General features: G+C 51.7%; 2 protein-coding genes across 4 annotated transcripts in view; one reads left to right on the top strand and one right to left on the bottom strand.

Annotated features, from left to right (window-relative positions):
* Positions 1–6,160: 6,160 nt before the first annotated feature.
* Positions 6,161–13,347, top strand: MAD2L2 (mitotic arrest deficient 2 like 2). Its single transcript, XM_029913555.1, has 8 exons — positions 6,161–6,207; positions 6,879–6,997; positions 7,643–7,714; positions 9,175–9,275; positions 9,412–9,506; positions 10,151–10,224; positions 11,831–11,923; positions 12,722–13,347. The coding sequence occupies exons 1-8, from the start codon at positions 6,168–6,170 to the stop codon at positions 12,761–12,763; spliced, it is 636 nt and encodes a 211-aa protein (XP_029769415.1). The 5' UTR covers positions 6,161–6,167; the 3' UTR covers positions 12,764–13,347.
* Positions 13,348–14,405: 1,058 nt separating this feature from the next.
* The window catches only part of LOC112114064 (F-box only protein 6), a 9,924-nt gene continuing 575 nt past the window's right edge, over positions 14,406–23,754 (bottom strand). Inside the window, exons 2-6 of one of the 3 annotated variants that reach the window (XM_024210605.2) lie at positions 21,922–22,246; positions 20,905–21,031; positions 20,096–20,191; positions 19,404–19,539; positions 14,406–15,887 (exon numbers count right to left, since the gene is read on the bottom strand). In XM_024210605.2, the coding sequence (XP_024066373.1) occupies positions 15,741–15,887; positions 19,404–19,539; positions 20,096–20,191; positions 20,905–21,031; positions 21,922–22,180 (765 nt within the window). In that variant the 5' untranslated portion in view covers positions 22,181–22,246 and the 3' untranslated portion in view covers positions 14,406–15,740. Of the gene's footprint in view, positions 15,888–19,403; positions 19,540–20,095; positions 20,192–20,904; positions 21,032–21,921; positions 22,722–23,754 lie in introns of those variants that run through there. The other 2 variants (XM_024210604.2, XM_024210603.3) reach the window with 2 other exon arrangements.

Genomic DNA, 23,754 nt, shown 5'->3' with positions numbered 1-23,754 from the left:
TGGAGTCCCGGGATCTTAAAGTGACTCAGAGCCTCTAATAGTATCCAAAGTGACTAAGATTTAAAGGAGCCGGGAAACAGCAACTGTGTCTGATTCTCAGCATGAATGGAGACGAGGGCGAGCAGATGATTAATCATAGGGACTGACCCCAGTAATCATGGCCCCATCTCCAAAGATCTAGCCTAGAGCAGATCGCTAGATAGACTTAATCAGTGGGGTGCGCTATAAATATTTCAGGTTCTTAGGTCCCACCACCTTTCTGCCATGCGTTAAGAAACAGAACTGGCATCTGTTGTGCAGATGATAGTTAGAAGTGACTGTATCACGACTCGGAGGAACCCGCCACAACCAAAATAATGAACCCTGTTGGCAACGGGCCTGCCTGTGAAATAAGCAATAAAATAACGAATAAAACCCTGTGAGAGACCAGACTCCGAACAGACAGTGCCTGGGGTGCCTTTGAATGGATTAAACTGCATCCCAGCCACAGCCTTTCCAGCAACCACAGTGACTAGAATCAATAATACAGGGGGGGGGGGGGGGGATCAGGCACAGGGAGGTAGAACAACTCAAACAATGCACTAATGAGAGGGATCCTGTCATAACAATGAAAGCTGAAAGCTGGGTGCCTCCCCCTAGCTTAGCCATCGCTGGCTAAAAGTGACTTTAGACTGGCCCCAACCAGGAACATGGGAGCAGCAGCATGAGCCCCCGCCCCCGCCCACAGCCCAGTCCGGGAGATTCTAAGCAGGAACATGATGTAAAGGCATCACCCCCCCCCCCCCACACACACACACACAGACTCTTCCCAAGAATCAGCAGCTGTAGCTGAAATCAGCAAAGGCGAACTGGACCAAAGCTCAGGACTGCAGAGAGTGGCGTGGGGGAGCGGGATCCCGAGCTGCCCAGGTGTGTGTGGGGGGTGATGGGGAGCCCCCTCAGAGGGGGTGTGAACCCCAGAGGGGGAAGGGATCGGGGCAGCCTAAGGAAGTTGAGGTGTTTGGGCCGCGGGGCAGTCAGCCACCCCCAGCATCTCACAGCTCTCCGCCGGGCTGGGAGGGAGGGATGGGCAGGAAAGGTGTGTGGGCTGGGGGGTGAAGGGCGTCCCGCCAGAGGACGAGAGAACCTGCCCATCCCCTGCCCCCTCCCCAGAGAAGAGGGCTGAGCCGAGCTGCAAGGTCAGGGGTGCAGGGAGGGAGAGATCCGCTGCCTACCTGTCTGCAGCTCCTCGGCTCTGGAGTCAGCCCGGACGGCAGAGGCAGCTGGGAGGGCAGGGAGGGGAGCAGCCGATCTGCCTGGCTCAGGAGGCGCGAGGGGGGGCTGTCCACACCCGAGGAGAGGCGGAGACAGGGGAGGGCGAGGCGAGAGGCAGTGGGGGAATGTGCAGAGCCGGCAGAGGAGCTGGGGACGCTGGGAAGCCCAGGGGAGAGGGGTGGGGGGATCAGATGGAGCTGCTAGCAATAGAGGTGGGGGGGTTGTGCGGAGACAGAAGGGCTGGTGTTGCAATAGGAGGAAAGGGAGAGTGCGCGTTCCCGAGCCCAGGCGCGCCCCCGCGGGGCTGCTCCCCCAGCTGGTGGTCCCCAGAGAGAGAAGGAGACAAAGGCAGGAGACAAAGGCAGGAGGGAGCCCCCGGGGGGAGAAGTTGATGCTAGGCTGCGAGAGTGAGAAGGGAAGTTTCCCCCCCCCCAGTCACAGGAATCAGGTGGGGGCTGCGCAGCTCCACGCCTCACCTGCCTGCAGCTGCTGCCGGCCCGGGGCTCTGCTCCCGCCCCCGTTCACACCCGCAGCGCTTCAAAGCGGATTGGGGCCGCCTCTGGAGTCCCGGGGCAGCGAGCGGCGCGGTGACCGCAGGACACAATGAGATCAAGGCTCTGCTCAGCTGCTGGAGCGTCTGCCCCGCGTCCGCGGGCCCCGGCCTCAGTCCCCAAAGAGATTAGTCTCCATTGCTGTCAAATGGGATGGAACAAATGGTCGGGGGGAGGTTTGATGATAACCCACCACCACCACACGCATCATTCTAGAGAGTGGTGTAAAGGTGGGGGAAATACCCCCCCCCCAGCCCCTGATTTGGGGACATCTGTGTTAGCAGGGAAAAGAAAAGAGAAAGTCATCACCATCATGTACACTGGTCTCTTCAAAGCCAGGACACACCTGGGGTTTCACTTCCCTCCCTCTCGCTGCTTCTCACACACAGAGTTTTTTTAATTCCCAGGAGCGGCTTGGCAGTTCAAATGGTCTCCCCCACATCCTTTCCCTCCTTCCTCTGCGCCCCAGGCTCTAGTTCTGGCTGTGTAAAAATAATAATAATAATAACCAGTCAATCTTAGCTGCTTGTCATAATTCTTAATGCACTGATCTCTTCTCAGAGATGATGTGTGTGTGACTTAACATGGTACGTTTCAGCATTTCTCGTTTAGGGAATTTACCACAGAGTGTTACTGTTGAACATGTAAATGCCTCAGAGATGCCACAGCCTGCTGTCCAACTACAGCATCCTTAACTCAGCCCTCTGGAGCACACACACTATTCCGCACGACTCTAAATGTGCCCATTCCTGGCCCAATCCTGCCACGTCCTTCCCGATGTGCTGAGGCCTTTACTAGGTGAGTAGAACACTGGGGCTCTGTGGAGCTCACGTAAACCCTGGTCCTGCCCTCCTCATTCATGAATATTCCTTACTCAGGGAAGTAATCCGGCTGACTTCTTCGGAAGTACTCACAGGAGTTAAGGTATCTGGGCTGCGCCACAAATAAAAGCACACCTGGGTTGTGTGGCAACCCTGATCTGCAACGTCCTCCTTGTTTTTGTGATTCAAATCTTAGCCATAATGTTCAGCCCACAGCTGGTTTTTTTGCATTCATTCATTTCAAAGAGTTCAGTTCTAATCCTGTTAAAATCAAGAGACGTTTTGCTATTGGCCTCCCTAGGAGCAGGACTGGGCCCAAAATGTGCGCACTGGGAGGGCTGAAGCTTGGCATGCAGAATCTGAAACTGGTACTGCAGAGGCCTATTGCAAAAGACTCTCGATTTTACCAGGGCCGTGTCCCCCATTTTAAAACGGCATCAGAAAAGTCCCACTGGATCTAGAAGCTTTCCTCCTGGGCTCCTGCACCATCAGTGCTGTAGGAAAAGGGCCCAGTGCACAAATGTGGAGTATATGAAATTTGAAGTGACTGTGCAATTTAATGCTCCCCTGTCAAACTAAATATGCTAGTGAAAATGTAGAAGGTGGAATGACTGCGTGAGATAGGAGAATCAGTCTATCTACGGTACTTCTACATGGTGGTATCTAAACACCTCACAATCCTTAATGCATTTATTCTAATAACAGCCAATCCCTTCCCCAGCCCTGAGCCCCCCTAAATCTGGAGCCCCTTCCTGCACCCCAACCCCTTCATCCCCTAGAGCCCGCACCCAGAGAGAGCCCTGACCCCCTCCCGCACCTCCACTCTAGCCCAGAGCCCCCTCCCACACCCTGAACCCCTCATTCCTGGCCCCACCCTCGCACCCCAATCCTCTGCCCCAGCCCTCTCCGGGTCATGGGCAGCAATAATTTTCTTCAACTGGGTCACCAGAAAAAAAGTTTGAAAACCACTGGACTAGATCCTTGCGGTCCCTTCTAACTCTATGGTTCTAGCATTATATGACAAAGCTGAAATGCTGTTACTATATTTTATGTAATGTAAGAACGCACACCTGCAAATCTTTACCTTCATTGGCCGGAATCATTCTTAGGGAAATCAATAGGAATATTTGTGTGACTAACGTTTGCAGGATTGGGCCCTAAATTCCAGACTATGTCCACGTCTCTGAGTGCAGCATTGCACATCCGTATGGCGCTTAAAAATGAGTTGAAACAAATCTGAGAGGGACTCACTGAAAGCCCTTGATCAAGTCACTCACCGCTTTGTGCCTCAGTTTCCCTACCTGTAAAATGAGACCATCAGATGAACACACACTCCGGAGACCCTTTATCTGAAGAGGAAAGGACACTGCGTAGCTGGGCTCAGCATGAGCCTCCCGCCCCTGGGGGACCCCCCACCCGGAGATCCCCACACCAAGATCGTCAGAGGTCCCGGCTCCCTCCAGCCCCTGGGCGCTGCGCCCCGCCCTCCAGCTGTGCGCGGCTGATCGCAGCTGGCGCTGGGAGCGGGGCGCTAGGACCCGGCGGAAGGCAGGGGGCGGCGAGGCACGTCAAAGGGCCGCGCCGAGCGGACACCCCCGAGCCTGGCAACCGGGGCCCGGGCGGGCATCGGCCGCTGCCCCGCGGTAAGGGCGGGCACAGGGGGCATCGGGGCCGCCCCGCGCGTGCCCCGAAAGGGGGGGGCGGGCACAGGGGGCGCCCCGCGCGTGCCCCGAAAGGGGGGGGGGGGGGGGGGGGGGGGGCTCGGTCCTGCATCTGCCCTGAAATGAGAGCGGGGTGGGGGGTGACCACATGAGACCCTGTTACTGGAAGGTGCCAAATTTCTCACAGAAGCCCCCCCCCCCGCAAGGTGCCCAGTGCAGGGTGGGTCTGGGGGGGGCGAAGCAGCCACCTGCTGCCCTGGAGAAGCCCTACTGGGGGTGGGCTTGTGGCGTGAGAGTGAACCGATCACCGTGGGGGAGAAGGGGTGCACTGTTGGATTCACGAGTGACTGCCACCGATTGCCAAATCCAGGCTTGCTCAGGATCCTGTCCAGCCAACTGCCCTGAAAATGTAAAAAAAATTCAGATGGTACCAAAATAAAGTCATAAGAGCGTCTCCATTGACGAGATGCTCAGGTTGTCACCAGCTTCCAAACAGCATCATTAAGAACACAGATACTCTCCATCCACTCGGACCTCCCAAACCCATTGACAAGAGCCCTGCATTGGGCTGAGTGGATCAGTACATTTTCCTATCTGCTGTAATCCAGGTACACACCTGGGACCTGATCCAGATCCCATTGTAATGGATGGAAGGACTGATCTTAGTGGGTTCTGGGTCAGACCCAGGCTCCCCCATCCTCACCATAGTAAGCCTTATGCTGGGGCGGGGGGAGGGTTAGCCATTACAAACTGTGGTCTTGTCCTGCAGTTGTCCTCAGGTGGGTGCAGGTGTCTCTGTGTGGATTCATCTGCAGGATTAGGGTCTTTGTGAGAGGAAGGATGGTCTGAGGTTGAAGGTACAAGCATGAGACACCGAAGAGCTAGGTTTAGTTCCCTGCTCTGCCACAGACTTCCTGTATGTCCCGGGGTGGAGGCCTAGATTAATTATTATTATTTTAAGGTACTTAGGTGTTGCTGCACTCAGTGACAGTCAATGGAATTTAGGTTCTGAAATGCCTAAATCCCTTTTGGAAATGAAATCTAGACTTCTAAATCAGTTAGGCATTGCAACACTGAGGGCAGCCCTGCTTAAATACCTTCAAAATCTATGGCCTTAGTCTCTCTGTGCCTCAGTTCCCCAGGTAATGGCACTTCCCTGCCTCGTAGGGTATTGTGAAGATAAGTACATTAATAATTGTGAGGTGCTCAGCTACTGTCTAATAGAGACCATATAAGTACTTCACGTGGGAGGGAAGTTTGGTTTTATAAAACACTTTTTCCCATGTCAATACAATTTTGTTGTTTGGCTTTAATCCTTCCCGTGCAGTGTTTGCAACTCAAACACTGCTGCATTTTGTTAGGGCAGGTGAACCAGAAAGGGAAATAGACAAAATTGTGAAACTGATTAGCTTATTTTCACTGCCCAGGCTAATGAAAAAACAAACAAAAAACACCCCCAAACAAACAAAAACAAAACAAAATCACATATCCCAAAACATTAACAAACAAGAAACACTCCCACAAACAGCAGAAACCCTTCTGAGTACATTCAGATTTGCAATTTGAGGTGTTATCAAGAACACAAGGACAGATGTCATCTTGTGCAAAATTATGATTTGTAACCCACTATCCCTTTAACTGGCCTCCTGAGATCAGATCTGCGAGCAACCCCGATGGCAATTCAAGTAGATGGGGGCTATGCGGCCTTTGAAAATCAGGCCCCATTGTTGGTTTGTGTAATAGCAGTTAGTGTGCGCGCAAATATCTAGAGTGTGGAATTTTGCTGTGGGCATGGAGGTAATGGGGGAGAGGGATCTGAATGGTGCCATGAGCTGAGAGGAAAAACTCCTTTCCCAATTCCTTCCCAGGTTACCGGAAAGATGACCACCCTCACCCGGCAAGATCTCAACTTTGGACAAGGTAGCGTAGCATGCTGCTCTCCAGAAGCTCGTGAGGCTTCTTGCTGGCATGTGGAGGTAGAGCTGGCTCTGCCTTGGAGTGTTGGACTTCTACCCCCTCAGCTACTGCTGCGAATGGGGTGCCACATGTACTGTACAGGGAAAATGGGACACCTTTATGCCTTGCTGGTGGGTTGTAGTATTGCAGGTCAGAGGTTATGATGACCACTGCCCTGCCCTGTTATGATCTTTGAAGCTCACAAGCTAAGCTGGGGTAGCTCTGGTCATACTTGGAAGCGAGACCTGTAAGGAGCACTTACAGGTCAACTTGCATCATTATATTTTTACATGGGTATATCATTAAATTCTGCCTTCCTCCAGTTCACCTGCAGTTTCAATTGGATACAGGATTTTTCTTTACTTCCGGTCATAAATGGTTGTATAGTGTTGCTGTGGTGTTAAATAGTTGGTGCATTCAACCCTAGAGGTGGTTACATCTCAGTGGTGAACGCAGTGATCTCAAGGGTAAAACGCTTTGGGAGGACAGTCATGTCAGTTCATAAAACAAGCAGTGTACAGATAAGCTGATAATCATGGGCAGCAGTTAACCAGCAGATTCCTGCAGCCAGGAAATATTTGCTGGGCTTGTTTTTCTTTACCTGCTTTGCTCCACCACCTCTTTCTGTTCTCTAGTGGTTGCAGACGTTCTCTCGGAATTTCTTGAAGTGGCTGTTCACCTCATCCTTTATGTTAGAGAAGTTTACCCCATTGGGATCTTTCAGAAGAGGAAAAAATACAATGTTCCAGTCCAGGTAGGAGTCTCTCCTGCAGCTCTATGGCGATGAGGAAATACACAGTTAAGCAGGGAGCATGCTGTATGTTCAAAAGCACTATCGAAGAGGTAGGTATTATTATTAATGCTTAGCCTCAAGGAAGTGCTATTAGAATGGCATTTGTGGCCACGAATGAGATATTGGAGGTGCATTTGTTCTGGCCTGTGCCTAACTGAATTAGTTTATATTTGAACAAATGCAAACCCTTAATTATTTTCAAAGTGAATTGAGTGGTCCTGAAAAGGGATGAATTCACAACCCTGGAGTTTGAAACGTTACACTTATGCACGGAACAGATAGATCACAGGCAACAGCAGTACAGATTTCCCCCATGCTGCCCCCACAATGTGCTGTAATCCTGGCTGGGAGGGACTGTCTCTAAGAAAGACCAATTGTGAGGTGGACACTGGTTAGGCTAGTTGTCATCAGACACCACTAGACTTATTTCCCATAAGCCACTGCACAGTTATCAGATGACAACAACTTCCAATCACCACTTACCTCTGCTGGATTTGAACTGGCAACCTAGTGGTAAAATATTCCATCACAGTAGCAACCCCCTGAGGCCCTGCAGCCCACCAGCTCTTCTGCTATTTGATCTGAGTTCTCATTCTGTTTGCACAGATGTCCTGTCATCCAGAGCTGAATCGGTACATCCAGGACACGTTGCATTGTGTGAAGCCACTGTTAGAGAAGGTGAGGCCATGCCAGAGAGCCTCGTATGGGGCATGCCCCCTGCCCCAACTGCGCTAGTCACAAATAGAGAACTTTACAGACATTTGTATAGCGCAGTGGTCCCCAAACTTTTCAGGATCACGCTCCCCCAACCCTGTCCGCACCTCCCTCCTCTGGGGCCGGGGCTGCAGCTCCTGGGGGAAGTGGGGAAACGCGGTAAGGGGTCCAAGGCTGGGGCCGGGAACGGAGCCACAGCCAGGGGCCGAGGCCGAAACCATGGCTGGGAGCGGGATTGGGGGCAGGGCCACAGCAGAGCTGGGGGCAGAGCAGGGCTGGGTGGCGTTCTCTCCCTGCCCCCCATGGGGGCTGTCCCAGGTCTGCCACTCTTTCCCCCCCCTCCCAAAGTTCCTCTGCACCCCCCTAGGAGGGATGTACCCCACAGTTTGGGGACCACTGGTATAGAGTTAGTGACCTAATCAGTTTCCCCACAATCAGGGTCCAGGTTTGGTGGTGTTCATTTATTCACATTGAAACAGGTGAAGGGACACCAGCAGACTGCAAACTAATATATATATGTGTCCTTAACTATGGTATGTTACAAATGATTAAAATTGAAACACTTTAAAAAAAGGGTTATAAATCCTGAAGACACTTAGTCACTAGTAACTTTACTCATGTGAGGAGCCTTATGGAAGTCAGGGAGACTATTAATGCAAGCGAAATTAGACACCTGCTTCAGGCCCCAATCCTGCAGTGAGGTCTGGCTGTGCAGAGCTCATTGCCTTAGTCTGTTTTTTAATCTCCGCAGTTTGGGGTTGCTCTCCGTTTGGAGGATTGAAATAGGGCAGTTTCACTTCCTGGTTAATTTTCATCAATTTCACTTCTGAGCATTAGCCACAAAGCTGCAGTGGTTGGTTGCCAACACCACGGGGGAATATCATTGGTTTATTTTTTTTTAAGCACTCTTACCATTGTAACTCAATAGATAATAGTCTGTTGGCTTTAGGATTTTTAAACGCTTATTTTTACATAAACTAAATTATGGAGCCAAACTTGCCTTACTGGTGCTGTGAGTGTGAACTGTCCTCTGCCTTGTATTGTCCCTGGGTTGGGAGTGTATATATTCCATGCCTTGTGTCTAATCCCCTGGGGGAGGTGGAAGCCTATGATGGCTGCACGTTGCCTCTCCATGTAGCAGTAGCTAGAGAGGGAAATGTCCTATTTGGTGGATTGCAGCTCCCTACAGGTCTTGGGGGTAGTCCCCCAACAGGGCTCTCGTATCCAATAATAAACTGGTAGGGCATTTGGTTGTAGCCAGAGCAATCCAGCAGCCTTTCTAAAGCACTGGGAAAACACTGAAGTGATGTGGGGCTAGAGCAGATAAGTATGTTCCTGATTCATAGGGAGCATCAGAGACAGGGGGAGCAGAGGAAAAGGGATGGTCTGGTGGGGAGCTCCTGACCGGGTGTCTGTGCTTGCAGAATGACGTGGAGAAGGTGGTGGTAGTAATCCTGGATAAAGAGCACCATCCAGTGGAGAGATTTGTCTTTGAGATCACTCAGCCACCTCTACTTTCCATCAGGTAAAGGTTCCCTCCTACCAGCCCAGTGCAGCCAGTGCCTGCTTCCCTCTCCCTGTGTTCGACTTTGGGAGCTGGAAACAACTACCCCTCCCTCTGGGCCGGGGAGCTCCCCTAATGATCTCTGTCTCCTCCCCAGCTCGGACTCGCTGCTGTCCCACGTGGAGCAGTTGCTCCGTGCCTTCATCCTGAAGATTAGCGTGTGTGATGCCGTGCTTGACAACAACCCCCCAGGTAGGACTGACAGCCTTCTCTTCTACAGGGAGGGCTCTAACTGCTGCTCCAGTGATACTCACTGTCTGACTTTACATAAAACTCTTTGCGTAAGGGGTGGTAAAATGTCTCTCTAGTGTGTTTGTCCAGGAGAGAGTTTGTTTTGCACAGCTGGGCTCACTGCCACTCAGACAGGCAGAAATGGAGATTTAAAAAAAAAGTACAGGGTATTTAATCTCCAAAAGATCACAGGGCATGGTGCATATTAGACATATGCAGCATCACTGAAATGCAACCAGCTCTGGGGTGGAAGGCAGCAGCCAACTGAGCAAAGAGCATCCCGCTGAAAAGGTGAGGGTAGAAATAAAATTTTGATCACGAGCACTGGAGCAAAATCTGAATCCTATAAAAGGTGCCCTGGGCCAGTTGCATCAGGGGCCAAGAGATGGCAAGGTGGAGACCATGGAGGAGTCCATGGTTTCTGGTGCTAAGGAGAGCGCTAGCAAAGTCAGAGAGAGCAGAAAATGACAGGTTACTTTCCCAGTCCCTTTTGGAAAGGAACATGTCTTGGTATTTACCTAGCTGTGGATGATCCCTGTTACCTCCCAGGCCTCTGGCCATCGGATTACAGTGCCTTCCTCTCATCCCTGCCCCATCCCTTCTAGGCTGCACCTTCACTGTCCTGGTTCATACACGGGAGGCTGCCACGCGAAACATGGAGAAGATCCAGGTGATAAAGGTAGGTGATGCCTCTGTCTGCTTGTTGCTTGCGGTGAGCTGCATGGTAAAGAAAGATGGAAGTGAATTAAGGTGCTGCAGCTTTGGATTTTCCTTTCATCAGTGGGACTATATTATCGTTCCCTGGAAGGGCTAGGCCACAGCAATTCCTGAGGTCTCGAAGAGCTCTCCCAAGACCTCTCCTTAACAAGGAAGGGGTGAAGTTTTGCACTTGGAACATACATGCAGTGTTGCAGGTGTTTGGCCCTTTGAGGGGCATTGGGCCCAGCCCCGCCTGCGACTGATCAGGTGATTATAAAAGCTAACAAGTAGCCCAGTTGGGAGAGCTGCAGAGAGCAGGAAGGCTCCTGTTGGAGACCCTTGGACTAGGGTTATAGGAAGTAGGTTGGCTCCTGAGGTGGGACCTAGGGCAGGAGGTTCTCAAACTTCATTGCACTGTGACCCCCTTCTGACAACAAAAATTACTACATGGCCCCAGTAGGGGGGACTGAAGGCTGAGCCTGCCCCATCCCTGCCACCCTGGATTTGGGGGCCAAAGGCTTCAGTCCCAGGCAGGGGGCCTGTAATCTCAGCCCCATTGCCCAAGGCTGAAGCCCTCAGGCTTGGGCCCCAGACAGTGGGGCGCAGGCTTTGGCTTCGGCCCCTGGCCCCAGCAAATCTAAAGTAGCCCTGGCGACCCACGGTTTGAGAACCACTGCCCTAGAGCAAGGTAGATCCCAGGCAGATGGCCTGTAGGAAGATTGGGGAAGAGCCACCAGGAGTGAGAGGCGCTGACTGGCAGCCCCTGGGTCAGGGGAAGGGACTAGTTTGCGATGTGGAATTTGTTTACCAGTTTTACATGAAACAACTCAAGCTGAAACCCTGCGAAGAAGGGCCTGAACCAGACAGCGGGCAGGGCAGCAGTGCCCCTAAGGCTGGGTGGACAGGCCAGCAGCCTCCATGCATGTTAGCCAGTACATCCTCACAACACCCCCCTGGGGAAATAGCATACCTGTCTTCCAGACGGGCAAGTCACTAAGGGCTTGATCTTGCAAGGTGCTGAGGCCCCTTTCCCCTATGGGACACGTAACCCACTTTGAGTTCTTCTGCTGTAGCCCCAGTGCAGAGGTAAGGGCTGGAAGTGGAGGTCGGGGGAGGGAATTGGAGGAGGAGATTGAGGTCTCTGGGTGCATAGGGTAATGAGCCCTTAGTAATCAGACACCTCTGCTGTTAAACCCGGCTGAGGGATGGGCGGGGTGGGCATTGGCAGTGTGTGGATTAGCAAGGCTTTCCGGTATAAACCACTCTTTAAAGCTGTCGGCTCCCTGTTACCTCCCCAGCCAGGCACGTGCTCTGCCTCTGCTCCTCACCCAGCCTGATCTATGGTCCCCCTCAAATCCTCATGTTCATCCCCCCCCAGTCCCTCCTTACTCCTTTACCATAGACCCAATGACTGGGAAGGAGGGGAGGGGGAGCACTTGTAGGGTGCAGAAGGCTGGAGGGAGGGGCAGTAGTGGGTCCCTGCCACCTCCACCCAACGCTGCTCCCATTTCCAGCCCTCTGAGGAGCCCAGAAAGGGAGGGTGCTTTCTCCTGTTCTGAGGAAGCCTCTTCTATTCCTGCTGCCAGGATTTCCCATGGATCCTGGCAGATGAGCAGGATGTGCACATGCATGACCCCCGGCTAATCCCCCTGAAGACCATGACGTCGGATATCTTAAAGGTGAGCAGAGCGCTCTAGCCCAGGCTGGCATGAGCGTTACTTCAATCCATGCAAACTCCCCGGGGTAAGGGGAATCTGTCCCCCACTGCCGTCATCTACAGGGCAACGGCTTAGCACTGGTGTGAAGTATCTTACCCCAGCAGGAGATGCTGGTACTACTGAGTGCACTGAGCCCAGGCAAGCATGGGAGGGCAGGACTTCCCCATCTCAAGTATGAAACAGGTTTGTGGCAAGATGCCCTGACCCCATTATCCCATCACCAGAAAGTTCAGCCTGGCCCAGACCATCTACGTGTACAGGGGCTGGGGACTGAGGTGCCCAATGGGCAAGCCAAAGAACACCCAACCCTGCTCCCTGCTAGTCAGAGGTGAGAGAGGCCACGCCGCAGCCACTGCTAGAGGGCTGGGTTGTAGCTCCTGTCTGTCAACGCTGTGTGTTTGCGTGGAACCCCTGCCCACGAACAGTCTGATTGTGAGGGGCTGACACCTCTTGGAAATGTGCCCAGAATTCCCCTTGGGAACTGTGCTCTTGAAGGACTGGGCCCTAGAGCAAGAATAAATCCCTGGACTGAATTTCATGGGGGTGAATCCTTAGCTTTTGGTTGCTGCTCCACCGCACCAGTTTACACCATCTCATGCAAATAGACTCCGATCACAGGTGCAACCTATGGAGAAGACCCAGTGGATTAAGTTTGGTTTCCCCCTTCTACAGTACAGTTCCCCATAGAAGATATTAAACCAATACTGCAGGGGCTACTACACTCACCCTTTCTGAACCCATTCTGTTACTCTCTTCTAGATGCAGCTTTACGTAGAAGAAAGAGCCCACAAAGGTACCTGATGCCGACTCTTCCCATCACCTTCAACCTTGTCCAAGGCTCAGATCTTCCAGAGGAATCCGGTGTCTTCTAGGGGGATGCAACTTCTCTTAACAGGTGCTTCTTCAGCTAGCCTCCTGAGTGACTTAATGTCCATTGAGCAGCTCCCCACAGCCAGGCTGCCTATGGGTTTAAAGTGCTCTTACCGCTATATATAGAACTGACTCCTACATGTGAACAGGCTGTGCGAAGTGTGTGTGTAGATTGTTACAGCAAATCCACAGATGCAAGGTGTGAGGGATGTAATGTAAACTGCAAGTGGGAATCAGTACTTCTCACTTGCTCTTTATGATCCCCATTTAAGCCTTTATAGGGCAGCTCAATTGCACATTGGTACTTGTATGTGAACGTCCATTTTGTGTACGTACCTCTGAGCATCCAGCTGGATAACTTGGGCGTGTTCTGTTGGAAGCCTAAGCTCGTGTGACTCCACTGAAATCGCTAGACTTACAGCTGGGATGAGTGGGGCCTTATCTACAATGTGTGTGTCCACTGTGAGTGATTGATCTGTAGAGCTGTCAATAAATACTGAGCGAGTTCTACCATCGCGGAGCTAGCCTGAATTGTGTCAAAGGCCGTGTGGTAGATGCACAGGCCTGTACCGGTCAGAACCATTTCACTCTGTGACCAAGTATAACTGGCACCATTGCACGCAGTGGACTTGCTCTCTCTTCATTTTCAGCGTTAGACACAAGCGATGGCCCCATGTTTCCATGGGCAAGATCTAGGAGGGGTGGAGAACGTCCCCTGGATTCCTTTGGAGTCCCAGTCTCCCCCTGTACACTTAAACCTCCAGGGAGAGAGGGATCCAGCTTTCCGATCCCCAGGAAACTAGGGCTGTACACACAAGGTGCTGGGCCTCCCTCTGCCACCCCGTCTACATCATAGCTACTGTGGCGACGTGCTGCCACCACTCAGGCTTCTCTCAAGGAGAAGGTAATACAGCACCAGCCTCTTGCCTCTCAATGAAGGGTCTCCACGCCATCCTGTGGGGGAAACAATAGGCAGGTGCATTGTCCTTGCAGCATAGGCCCATCTCCTGCTCAGCCCCACCAGTCAGGGCCCTCTTTGATGTGCAGTGCTGTTACGCTGCAAGCGGAGGCGAGAGCTGGAGTCTGTTCCTTGTCTATGCTCCTACAAGTGTTGTTTGAGGGAGGGGTTTTGCAAAAAACACTTGAAGTTGTTCCACTCTGTTACCATTGAAATTTATGGCAAAACTCCCCTTGACTTTCCTGGGAGCAGTGGTAGAGTGGGGTGGGGGGTTTCACTGAAGTCTATACAACACTCTTTAGAAAAAACAGGGTTGCAGAAGGCCTCAAAGTAGTAGAATCTTGTAGTACTGGTGAGGGTAGAAAAGGGAAGAGCATCGTTTGACTATCGGCTTCTAGACGGTGTTGGCAAGGCTGGCACAGAAACACCCTTGATGACGAATCAGTGAGATGGCCAGCATGGAATCACCCGCTGCCCTACACCCAGTGTCAGAGAGCAGAACTCCATTAGACAAAGGAGAGTAAAGAAATTGACTAGGAATATATGTATCACTTTATTCATTCCTATTGGCCAGCCAGTAGCATAAGCACTTCAGGGGTAAGGCAGACAGAAGAAAAAAATAACCCCTCTCTTCCCCACCCCAACTCCCTTTCCTTGGTCCTGGGATCACCCTGCACCTTCCCTCTATCCACACACGAAAGCAATAATGCCCAGGACTAGTGTACAGGAAGAGAGTTCTCTGGAGCTAGAACCTGGTCCCAACTTCACTTTACTTAGTCAATCTACAGCTGTCAGGACCACCCAAGGCTGAAGTCAGCGTCTAGTTTCTTTCCAAGCTGTAGGAAACATGGCAAAGTGACATACAGGAGAAAGATGGCTTAGGTCCAGTGGGTTGTTTCTCTTTTCAGCGTACAAAAGAGGCCTGGCAGTTTGTTGTTGTTGCTTTACACACTACACGTTGGAGTCTCACCTTATTTTCCAGGGAAGCTTCTGTGGCTGCCTGGAGAACCCAGGTGTTTGATGAGAGATACCAAGAAAGCAATGTAATTCAGACTACTTACAACTGGTTTACATCTCTAACTCCAGTGCCCAATGAACCGTTGGAAGCACAGCTCCTGAAAGATTCAAAACAACCCTAACTCCTATGTGAAAAGGGAGAGAGAGAGCTCATGTTCCAAAGCAAAGTGCTCCAATAAAAAGACTTGAAAATCCTGACACTAAAGTAGGGAAAACAACAAAGGTCCCTGTCCCCACATGGTCCCTTCAGGCCTTAACCACAGACCATAACCGCTCTGGGTCTCCTTCATCGCCACCCTGGTTTATTGTATTTTATGTTTACAGTGAGCCGGCAGCATCCCCCTTTGCTTCTGGCTCAGGGTACAATAGTAGCAGTAGCCAGCTCTGCCTTCCTCCAGGCTCCCCCTCTTCCTTCCTGTCTGCTTCTAGGGGTGTAGCTGCCGGGGAGACTTCCACCCAAGCCCTGCAGCTGTCCCGCCACTCAGTTAACTGGCCTCCTCTGCCAAGGGCCTGCTTTTCAATCCAAGCTCAATTAGGGTGAACAGGGGAGGAGATGAGGGACGGGATGCTGAGTTAGCCATGCCTTTCAGAAGAGGCCGATTCCTTAGTTGGCAGTAGCCCCGGGGCACACTCCCTGCTGTGAGAAAGACACTCGGCTGCTTGGCCTGGCTGATGTCCCTGGTGCGAGATGCATGAGGTTAATATGGAGTCCCAGGGAAGACAAGTCATTTCAGAGGGCAGAGCTTGTAGGAGGCTTGGTGTCACCCAGGAGCACTTGTTCTTCAGACTCCAGCCAGGATATGAAAATACAGTCACGGAGAGGCTGGGGACAGCCAAACCAAAAGCTGACACCAGCCCACGCAGATCACCTCAAGTGCTACGAGCGGCCTTTTGATTCCAGGGCCCCGAGCCGGAGTCTGCCTCGTGGCCTCTCTATGGTGACCTCCCTGGCTCAATGGTGATGCTGCTGTTCGTCACTCTGCACCCATACCATCCTGCCCAGTACTGCGTGTCCTGTCCTCCGTGTTTGAACAAGATGTGACGAACTCCAGCCTTGTAGTTGCGGAAGGTGTAAGAGATCTGAGAGGTAAGAAAGGGAGAAAAAAATCTTTCATTTTGCCTGATGAACTCAGCCCCAGTCCTGTGACTGTGAGCATGTCTGTACTGCAAAAATCTCAACACTAAGCCGAGGCAGCCAGTCTCAGAGGCAGGTCAGCCCGGCCCGGCAAGAGGGTGGGTCTCAGAGCCCGGGCTCCAGCCCAAACGGGCTATTTTTAGCCCCATAGCACGAGCTGACCCAGGCTTTGAGAGGTGCTGCTACAGGGTGGTGTTTTGTTTGTGTTTTAAACAGTGTAGGCATCCCCTATGGTAAAGTAAGAGCTCTGGCCTTGTGAAGAAGTTAGCTCATGGACTTCCTCTCTGAGCTGGAAGAGGGGAAGAGAGAAAGGCTTGCATTGCTCTATACGGAAGGCCAGAAAAGGTTAAACTGAAGTTCCACATTAAAAATCCAGGCCCCGTCTAGCCTGGAAGCCTCCTTGATATCTATAGTCGGATACTAGAGACCCCAAGTCCTCCCACATTCAGTTCACCGTGGCAGTGGCTACGTGGTGCAGACGGGCCTGGGGTGTTTAACCACTGTGTTATCCTACCCACGGCACTGGAAAGGATGTAAGCACCTTGCTAAATCAGGACCTTGAGCATCCACTCATGCTACTGCAGGGGAAGAATCATCACTTGATGTTTTCAAACCAGTTGCAGGGATTTTGACGCATCTTCCATTAAATCACCGAGGCCTGGTCTATGCTACTAGGTTTAGGCTTATGGTGTGCCTATCGTGGTGGCCAATACCGTCTCATTGTTTCCCTGTGCTGCTCCTCTGTATCCCTCTGTTCTCTGTCTTGTATTAGATTGGCTGCTCTGTGGGGCAAGGCCTGTCCTCTTGTTCTGAGTTTGCATCACACCTAATGCAAAGGTCCTGGTCCTTGACTCAGGCTCTGAGGCACTGTTGCAACAACTAATGATAATGATTTACTAGCAAAACTCGGCTTCTGTCGGCACAGCCGTGCACACGTCTACACTCAAATCTGAGTCCTGCCGCACAAACCTGAACTCCTGCCAGTGAAGTTACACCAGTTTGAGTGACATGAGCCCCTCCACCTGGACTGTGTAGATGCTGTATTAGCTACACTGGTACCAAGAGTCCTCCAGCAACAGGCCCATGATGCCATGGTCTCTGCGGCAGCGACCGCTCTGCTCCACGTGTTGAACACTGCGGTGACTGGAAGCCTGCCCCCCTTTAAGCTCACCTTTGCTGATAAACCACTCTAGGGTAGACAAGGCCTGAGGCGAACGTCACTGCACCAGTTACACTGGCTTCACGTTTAGAAGGTTTATCCTCCCTCCCCCCGCCGCGTTGAGAAAACATTGAAATAAAGTGAGCACCCACAAAATGCCGCCTCTAAGAGCTACCCTCTATTCTGCCGGGAAAATCAATCTTCCTGCTATGTCTGAAGTTAAAAAAAGCAAGCAGAGAAACATCCCTCCACCCCCCCTTCCGCACTTTAGCTAAGTCATACAAAGCACACACCCAATTTCTTAATCCTTTTCCGGTCACCTTTATCAGTCACCAATCAAACTTCCCTTCTTTTTCTGACAGATCAGCTTCCCCTCTCACTCAGACGCCTCTGGCTGCCGCCTCTCCCATATTAAATAACATTGAGGCCCACAGCAGGCACTTGAAAATACTTTCAGGAAAGAGGAACATCACAGGCCTTAAAACAAAGGGTGCAGGGAACTCAGATGCAAAATTAAAGGCACACTAAAGAGGAACTACTGGCATTTGACTCTCAGCTTGGCTTTTCTATACAAATAACAAATTGCTTTGACAAAAAACTGATAGCAATATGGCCAGGGAGGATTTGGAAATGCCAGTGCAATAGCTAATTGTTAGCCAACAATTCCCAGCAGCATGAGCAACCCAAACAGGAAGAACTAAGCCTGAAAGTGAAACTAAACTTGATTCTCAGTTTGCACAGTGTAGAAAACCAATGACGTTACAGGAGAGGAGAATACAGATCAATTTTCAAAGCTTTTCAGTTCATATTTGATGGATGATTTGGGCCAGACATAGAAATATGTTTACAGTGTGATTATTGTTAAGCTAAATTCCTGTAGTGGCAGGTTTATTTGAAAATATTTGGATTTTAAATTTTCTCCTTTAAGCAGGGCCGGCTCTGGCTTTTTTGCCACCCCAGGCAAAAAAGCCTCCCGCCGCCCCCCACCCCCGCCGCGGGGAGCGCGGCAGGGGAGGGCGCCGAGCCCGGCCGCGGGTCCGCTCTCCCCGACCAGCCGGAGCGCCCAGGGGAGGGCGGTGAGCCCGCCGCGGCTCCGCTGGCGGCCAGAGCGCCGGGAGAAGGGCGGAGAGCCCGGCCGGGGCTCCGCTCTCCCCAGCGGCCAGAGAGCCCGTCCACGGCTCCGCTCTCCCCGGCGGCGGGAGGGCGGCGAGCCCAGTCGCGGCCCCACTCTCAGGCCGGAGCGCCGCGACGCGCCGCCCCCCTCCAGGTGCTGCCCCAAGCACATGCGTGGTGGGCTGGTGCCTGGAGCCGGCCCTGCCTTTAAGCCTTGCAAACCAACCAAACAAAAAGTTTTGCTAAAGCAGGAGACTGAAGTGAAACTACGCCGGTCTAGCTTCACATTCGCCATGCTGAAAAAGAAACAAACTAGAACAGGAATAGGCACATTCCATTTTTAAAGTGCTCAGGTTTTAATACTGGGGTTAGCAACAGGCAGGACATTTGTTTAAAACAGAAAATAAAAATGATTCCTCGGACAATGGCATTGTCTACACTGGGAATTACCCTGATTTCAATCAGTTGTGGCCAGCCCACGTGCTCAAGAGCAAACCCTCCTATACACAAGGAAAGCTGCAAAGTCAGGGCTAATACACAGAACAGACAAGGCCAGTGTCCCTTACATTTGGGGTTTATCTACACAAGCCAATCGTTCCAGTATAACTTGAGGTGCTGGGTTACAGTGGTGTGCTCTTCCTCTGGTTAAAGAGTGGCTTATCTGTTTGGTTTCATTAGATTAGGAACAGGTTTGAAACAAACCAAATCGTGTCTACACAGTGTCTTGCACCCGTTTAACTATAATGGTTTAAGAGCCAATTCAAAATTATACTGGTGCAACTTTCTTGTTTAGACAAGTCCCTTGAAACCTCATGATAAAGTTGGTTCAGGTTTCCGAAGTAACTTTGCTCCAGTCTCAGTCAAAAGAATGTCCAAACAGAGCACAAGGGACCTGACTGGTCATGTTCTCTATTCGCTTTGCATTTATTTCAACCCTCCATGTTGAAACAGATGTGGGACGTGCTGAGCATCTGCGACCCCCACTGAACCCAGCTCACTCTCGCACAGCTGTGTTGCTTCTGCAGGGCCACTAAGGAATAACTTTAGCACTGGAGGCCCAGAGAGAGCAGATGTGCTGGGGAAGGAGGCCCCATTGTTATCCAGCCATTGTTCAGATTAGAGTCATGTATTAAAACCACAGCACTGATCTAAAGCTGCTGCCCACACAGCTAGTCTCTGGATTCCTCACCTCTCTCCACTCTGCATCACTCCATTGCTCTATGACCACTGGTTCAGGACAGAACTCGTTAAGGACGATGTAGTCTGCAGAGAGCAGCTTCACACAGAGTTCATAACGGCACCCACAGTCAAACCTGGCAGCATACCTGGAGAGACAGTGAGAGGTCAGGCACTGGGAAGATGCACACACCTGCCGGGACAGTCACCGTTCTGGGGATGCCTGTTGCCAGAGACAAGCCATCCCTGCTCTTGGCAGGGGTTAGTCATTTTATACAGGGGCTCGGAAATGAAACTGGGGCTAAACTGAAGCCTGCCCGTGGGATGGGAAAGCCAGTTTGCACCCCTTGTCTGTAATGGCATCTCCAGTTCTGTAGTAACCCGAAGGTGGTATTACTGTTACCTAGCATTCTTCTTCAGAGTACCTCAAAGAGCTGTACAGATGGGGAGTATCATCATGCCCTGGCGGGGAAACTGAGTCATGTGAGCCAGTGACAGAATTCTGGAGTCCTGGCTCTCTGACTTTCAACATTAGATCATGATCCCTTCCAGACTCAGGAACAGAACCCAAGTCTGACTTGTTCTTTATTAAATCATTACAGTCCCCGGAGGTAGAGTCAAAGAACTCCACTGATGTAGTCCCAGCTGAAATCCAGAGTTGTCCTAGCATATGCAGAGAGTCTAGTTTTTAATGCGCACACTCACCAGTCCTTGACTATAATATCAGGCCGTATTTCATCCATCAGCTGGTCCCAGTAACCCTCTTTCTTTAGGTCAATGAGCTGAGACTTTAGACACTGCCTGGGAACAGATCATGTAAGTTTTTAGCATCACATGCAACTTGTATGTGCCTATTTCCTCGTCTCTCCACTGGAATTTAGTGGTTCCCTTTAGTTAAAGCCCAGGGCTCACCCCAGATTAGTAACACCCCGGTACTGTGCGGGACATGCTGCTAGCCCAGAGAGCACATGGTGTCAAGGATGCAGCAGCAGACATCCTGCCCACTCAACAGCAGCTAATCCTCACCTTTGACCCCCTACTCAACTGCTTTCATCGTGGGTCGCTGGAACCAGACACACACTCAGAGCTTGAATCCGATTATCCCACAGGTTTGGAACAAACTCCGTTCAGTTTTACTGGCAAAGGACTGCAAAGAAAGCTGCTGTCTAGGTTATACCCCATTTACCAAACCTTTACACAAGCTGTTTGGCCAATGCTTATATTAGAAGAGAAACAAAAATCCAAGCTGTGAGGAGCTTCCCATCTCCGCTAAAAAGCTCTACTGGTTTTGTATCATTGGGTGCCCTTGAGACGTTGCCTGGGTGGCAGTATGCCTCATAAGAGGGCAGAGAGGACGCTCCCTCTGTATCTCCACAAGGTAACTAGTTACTTCTTCCTCTTTCTATTCCTGGACCCAGCTCCACCCTCCTGCATGGAGTTCGGTGTGTTCTCAAACTGCCACGGTGCCCTCTTCCCTCCAGGCCCGGCTTCAGAGCACGAGATCTGATTCTTACCCATACGAGGTGACAAAGTATTTGCGCACGTGTGGGCTGGGAAAGTCTCTCCCGTGTGTCCCAGGCAGATCCTCAACTTTCCATTTATCTCCCTCGTTTGGATTCAGATTCCAGGACTGAAAGCTCTCTAGGGAGGGATCACAAAGGGGACAGTGAGGCCACCCAACCAGCAGACGGAGGGTTAATCCCCCAAAGGGAAAGCAGAAGGGTCTGAGAACCTGAAGTTTTCAGCCCTCCCCATAATTTTCTGAAAGAATCTAGTTTTCACTTTAAAAAGCGAGTCGCGGGGTGGGAGGTGGCAGCTTTGTCCTAGGGACATTGCAGCAGCCTGGGAATCCATTCCCAGTGATTTCAAGGTGTATCTAGTTTCCCTATTGCAGAGTCTCCTCAGGCCTAATCTACGCTACCCATTTCTTCCCTGGGTGAGCCAGCACCATCCATAACAGCAGCATTCAGCAAAGACCAGGCACCCCAGCAAACTGATGTGCCGCCACTTTACATCAGCCTTGTACGGAAGGCTCCCGCTGCACACTTCCACAGGAGGCCGCGAGCCGGCCCAAACCCCCTCGCCTACCCTAGAGCGACCTAGGTAACAATTCCCCACTGCTCAGCTGCACTGGGGCCACCGCAAGCTGGGGGGGTGGGAAGTGGAGGGGCCAAGGGTGCATCAGGCTGCAGCAGCCGGTGATTTTATCACCATGTCATTTAAACTGGCTACACACTTTCATGCTGCCAAAGCCCTGCCTATGCTGGAGATTTGTTCTGGTTATACCCATAGGTGTAGCTGCACCAGTGGTACCCTTCAGGCTCCACAGGTGCAGCTTTACCAGCCTACGCTAATGGTTGCACCAGCACAGCTAAATCAGTAGCCAAACACAGATGGCTGTAGCCAGGGCAAATCCACAGCGTAGGCGAGGCCCAAAAGATTAGACCTTGGGCAAGGCTATGAACTGACCATCCTCCTAGCTGCTGGGGAATTCCCCGCCCACCGCCACTTTCCGATAAAAAGGAACAAACCTTCAGCACAAGGATTTTTGAGTAAGTTTTTCTTCAGGCTGCAGAGGAAATAGAAGATCTTCCAGTCCTTGATAGTCTTGTCCCACTTCTCATGATAAAAACCCTCCCGCTGGCACTTGCGTTTCCACACCGTGGCTAAGTCGACCACATCCCGCCACAGGACACAGACAAGCCGGCAGTTACAGATCAGCTCCCGGGCGGGGACCAGGGAAAAGAGTTCCACCAGGACATCTTCGGGCAGGTCACCGATGTTCGCCATCTTTCTGTGGGCCCAGGGCTCCAGCAGCCTGTAATGCAGGCCGGGGAGAGAGTCACCAGGCACGTTCTGCCCAGAAAGGGTGGGAACCCAACAAGCAGAGCAGGTCTCCCATTGAATCATGGTGGGAGGGGAGGGAATGGAAGGAGAAGGAAAGGGAGTTAGGACCTGGAAGTCAGATTTATAAAGCACTGCACTAGGCAGACATCCCGGAGTGCTGCACTGAGGCTGTGGCTACACTGGCAAAAATGGGACCCGACAGCCACCAATGTCTCTCACCAAGGGTGGATTGTGGTCCCATTTATGCAAGGCTCTTAAGGCCAGATGTTTAGGTGTATCAAATGCAAATGGGGCTTAGTTGGATGCGTGAGTCTCTATGGGAGTCAAGCACCTAACCTGCGTAGGCGATTCTGAAAATCCCCCTAGGCATCTATCTACGTCTTTAGGCTCCTACATATTTCTGAAAATCTGGCTCTTAGGCCACCTCTACACTGGACTTTGAACCATGTGCTAAAGTTAGAGTGATCAGACAGCAAGTGTGAAAAATCGGGACGGGGGTGGGGGGTAATAGGCACCTATGTAAGACAAAGCCCCAAATATCGGGACTGTCCCTATACAATCAGAACATCTGGTCACCCTAGCTAAACTCCATTCAAACACGGATCCATTCAAACACGTTTCCAATTTGTGCTGGCCAACTGCAGATTGACAGGGCCTAGCTGATCCCAAGACGCATGGCCAGGCATCTCCCTGGTGGGATTTGCAGCTGTGTAGGAGAAACCTTGTGCAAATGGGTCCTGAGCTGGGCTGCCTCTGCCTACGCATGGGGCATGCTAGTCCCGCCCATGTGTAGGCATCAGTCAATATGCAATGCTAGTCACCCACATCCTCCAGTCAAACATTCACTTTCCCATGCCACAAATCCTGCTTATCTTCCCAGCCCAGACAGGAATCCTGCACCCCATCTACATATGCATGGGCCCTACGATGGCCACTGAGGTTACCACCTAGTGGGTATTTGACCAGCCTGGCCATTTTTTTTTAAATGGACTTGCCAGTTACCAGAAAAATAATTTAATCTGCCATTGTGGGTTTTTTTTTTAATGTGGGTCTAAAGATTTGCATTATTCTCACAACACACTGAGACAGCCAATGTTAAAAGTGTCTGCGTCCAACTGAAGATAACCCGCAGGAGTGCGAAGGCTGCAGTAAGTGGTGATAACTGAAAAGACAGCAGCTGTCTGCCCACCAACACGCAAGCGGGTCTGAGTCATACGGAGCCATGCAATGTTATCTAGATGGGATCTCTCTCCAGATACTATGGGGAGCTGTTCAAGGGTTGGGGTGCGAAGTTGCCTTGTGGTCAGGGCCGGCTCTGGCTTTTTTGCCGCCCCGGCGGGGGCTCCGCTCTCCCCCCGGCGGCCAGAGCGCCGCGCCGCCCCCCTCCAGGTGCCGCCCCAAGCACCAGCTTGGGTGCCTGGTGCCTGGAGCCGGCCCTGCTTGTGGTTGGGGCTGTGGCAGGCTTGCCTTGGGGAGAGGTGGAGAGGGGGGAAGATCTGTTTTGTTTGGGTTTCTTT

This window comes from Terrapene carolina, unplaced genomic scaffold (assembly GCF_002925995.2).
Source record: "Terrapene carolina triunguis isolate 2854851 unplaced genomic scaffold, T_m_triunguis-2.0 Scaffold714, whole genome shotgun sequence".
NCBI lineage: Eukaryota > Metazoa > Chordata > Testudines > Emydidae > Terrapene > Terrapene triunguis.
Note: the sequence above shows the minus strand (reverse complement) of the source record. Positions and strands in the feature narration are given on the sequence as shown.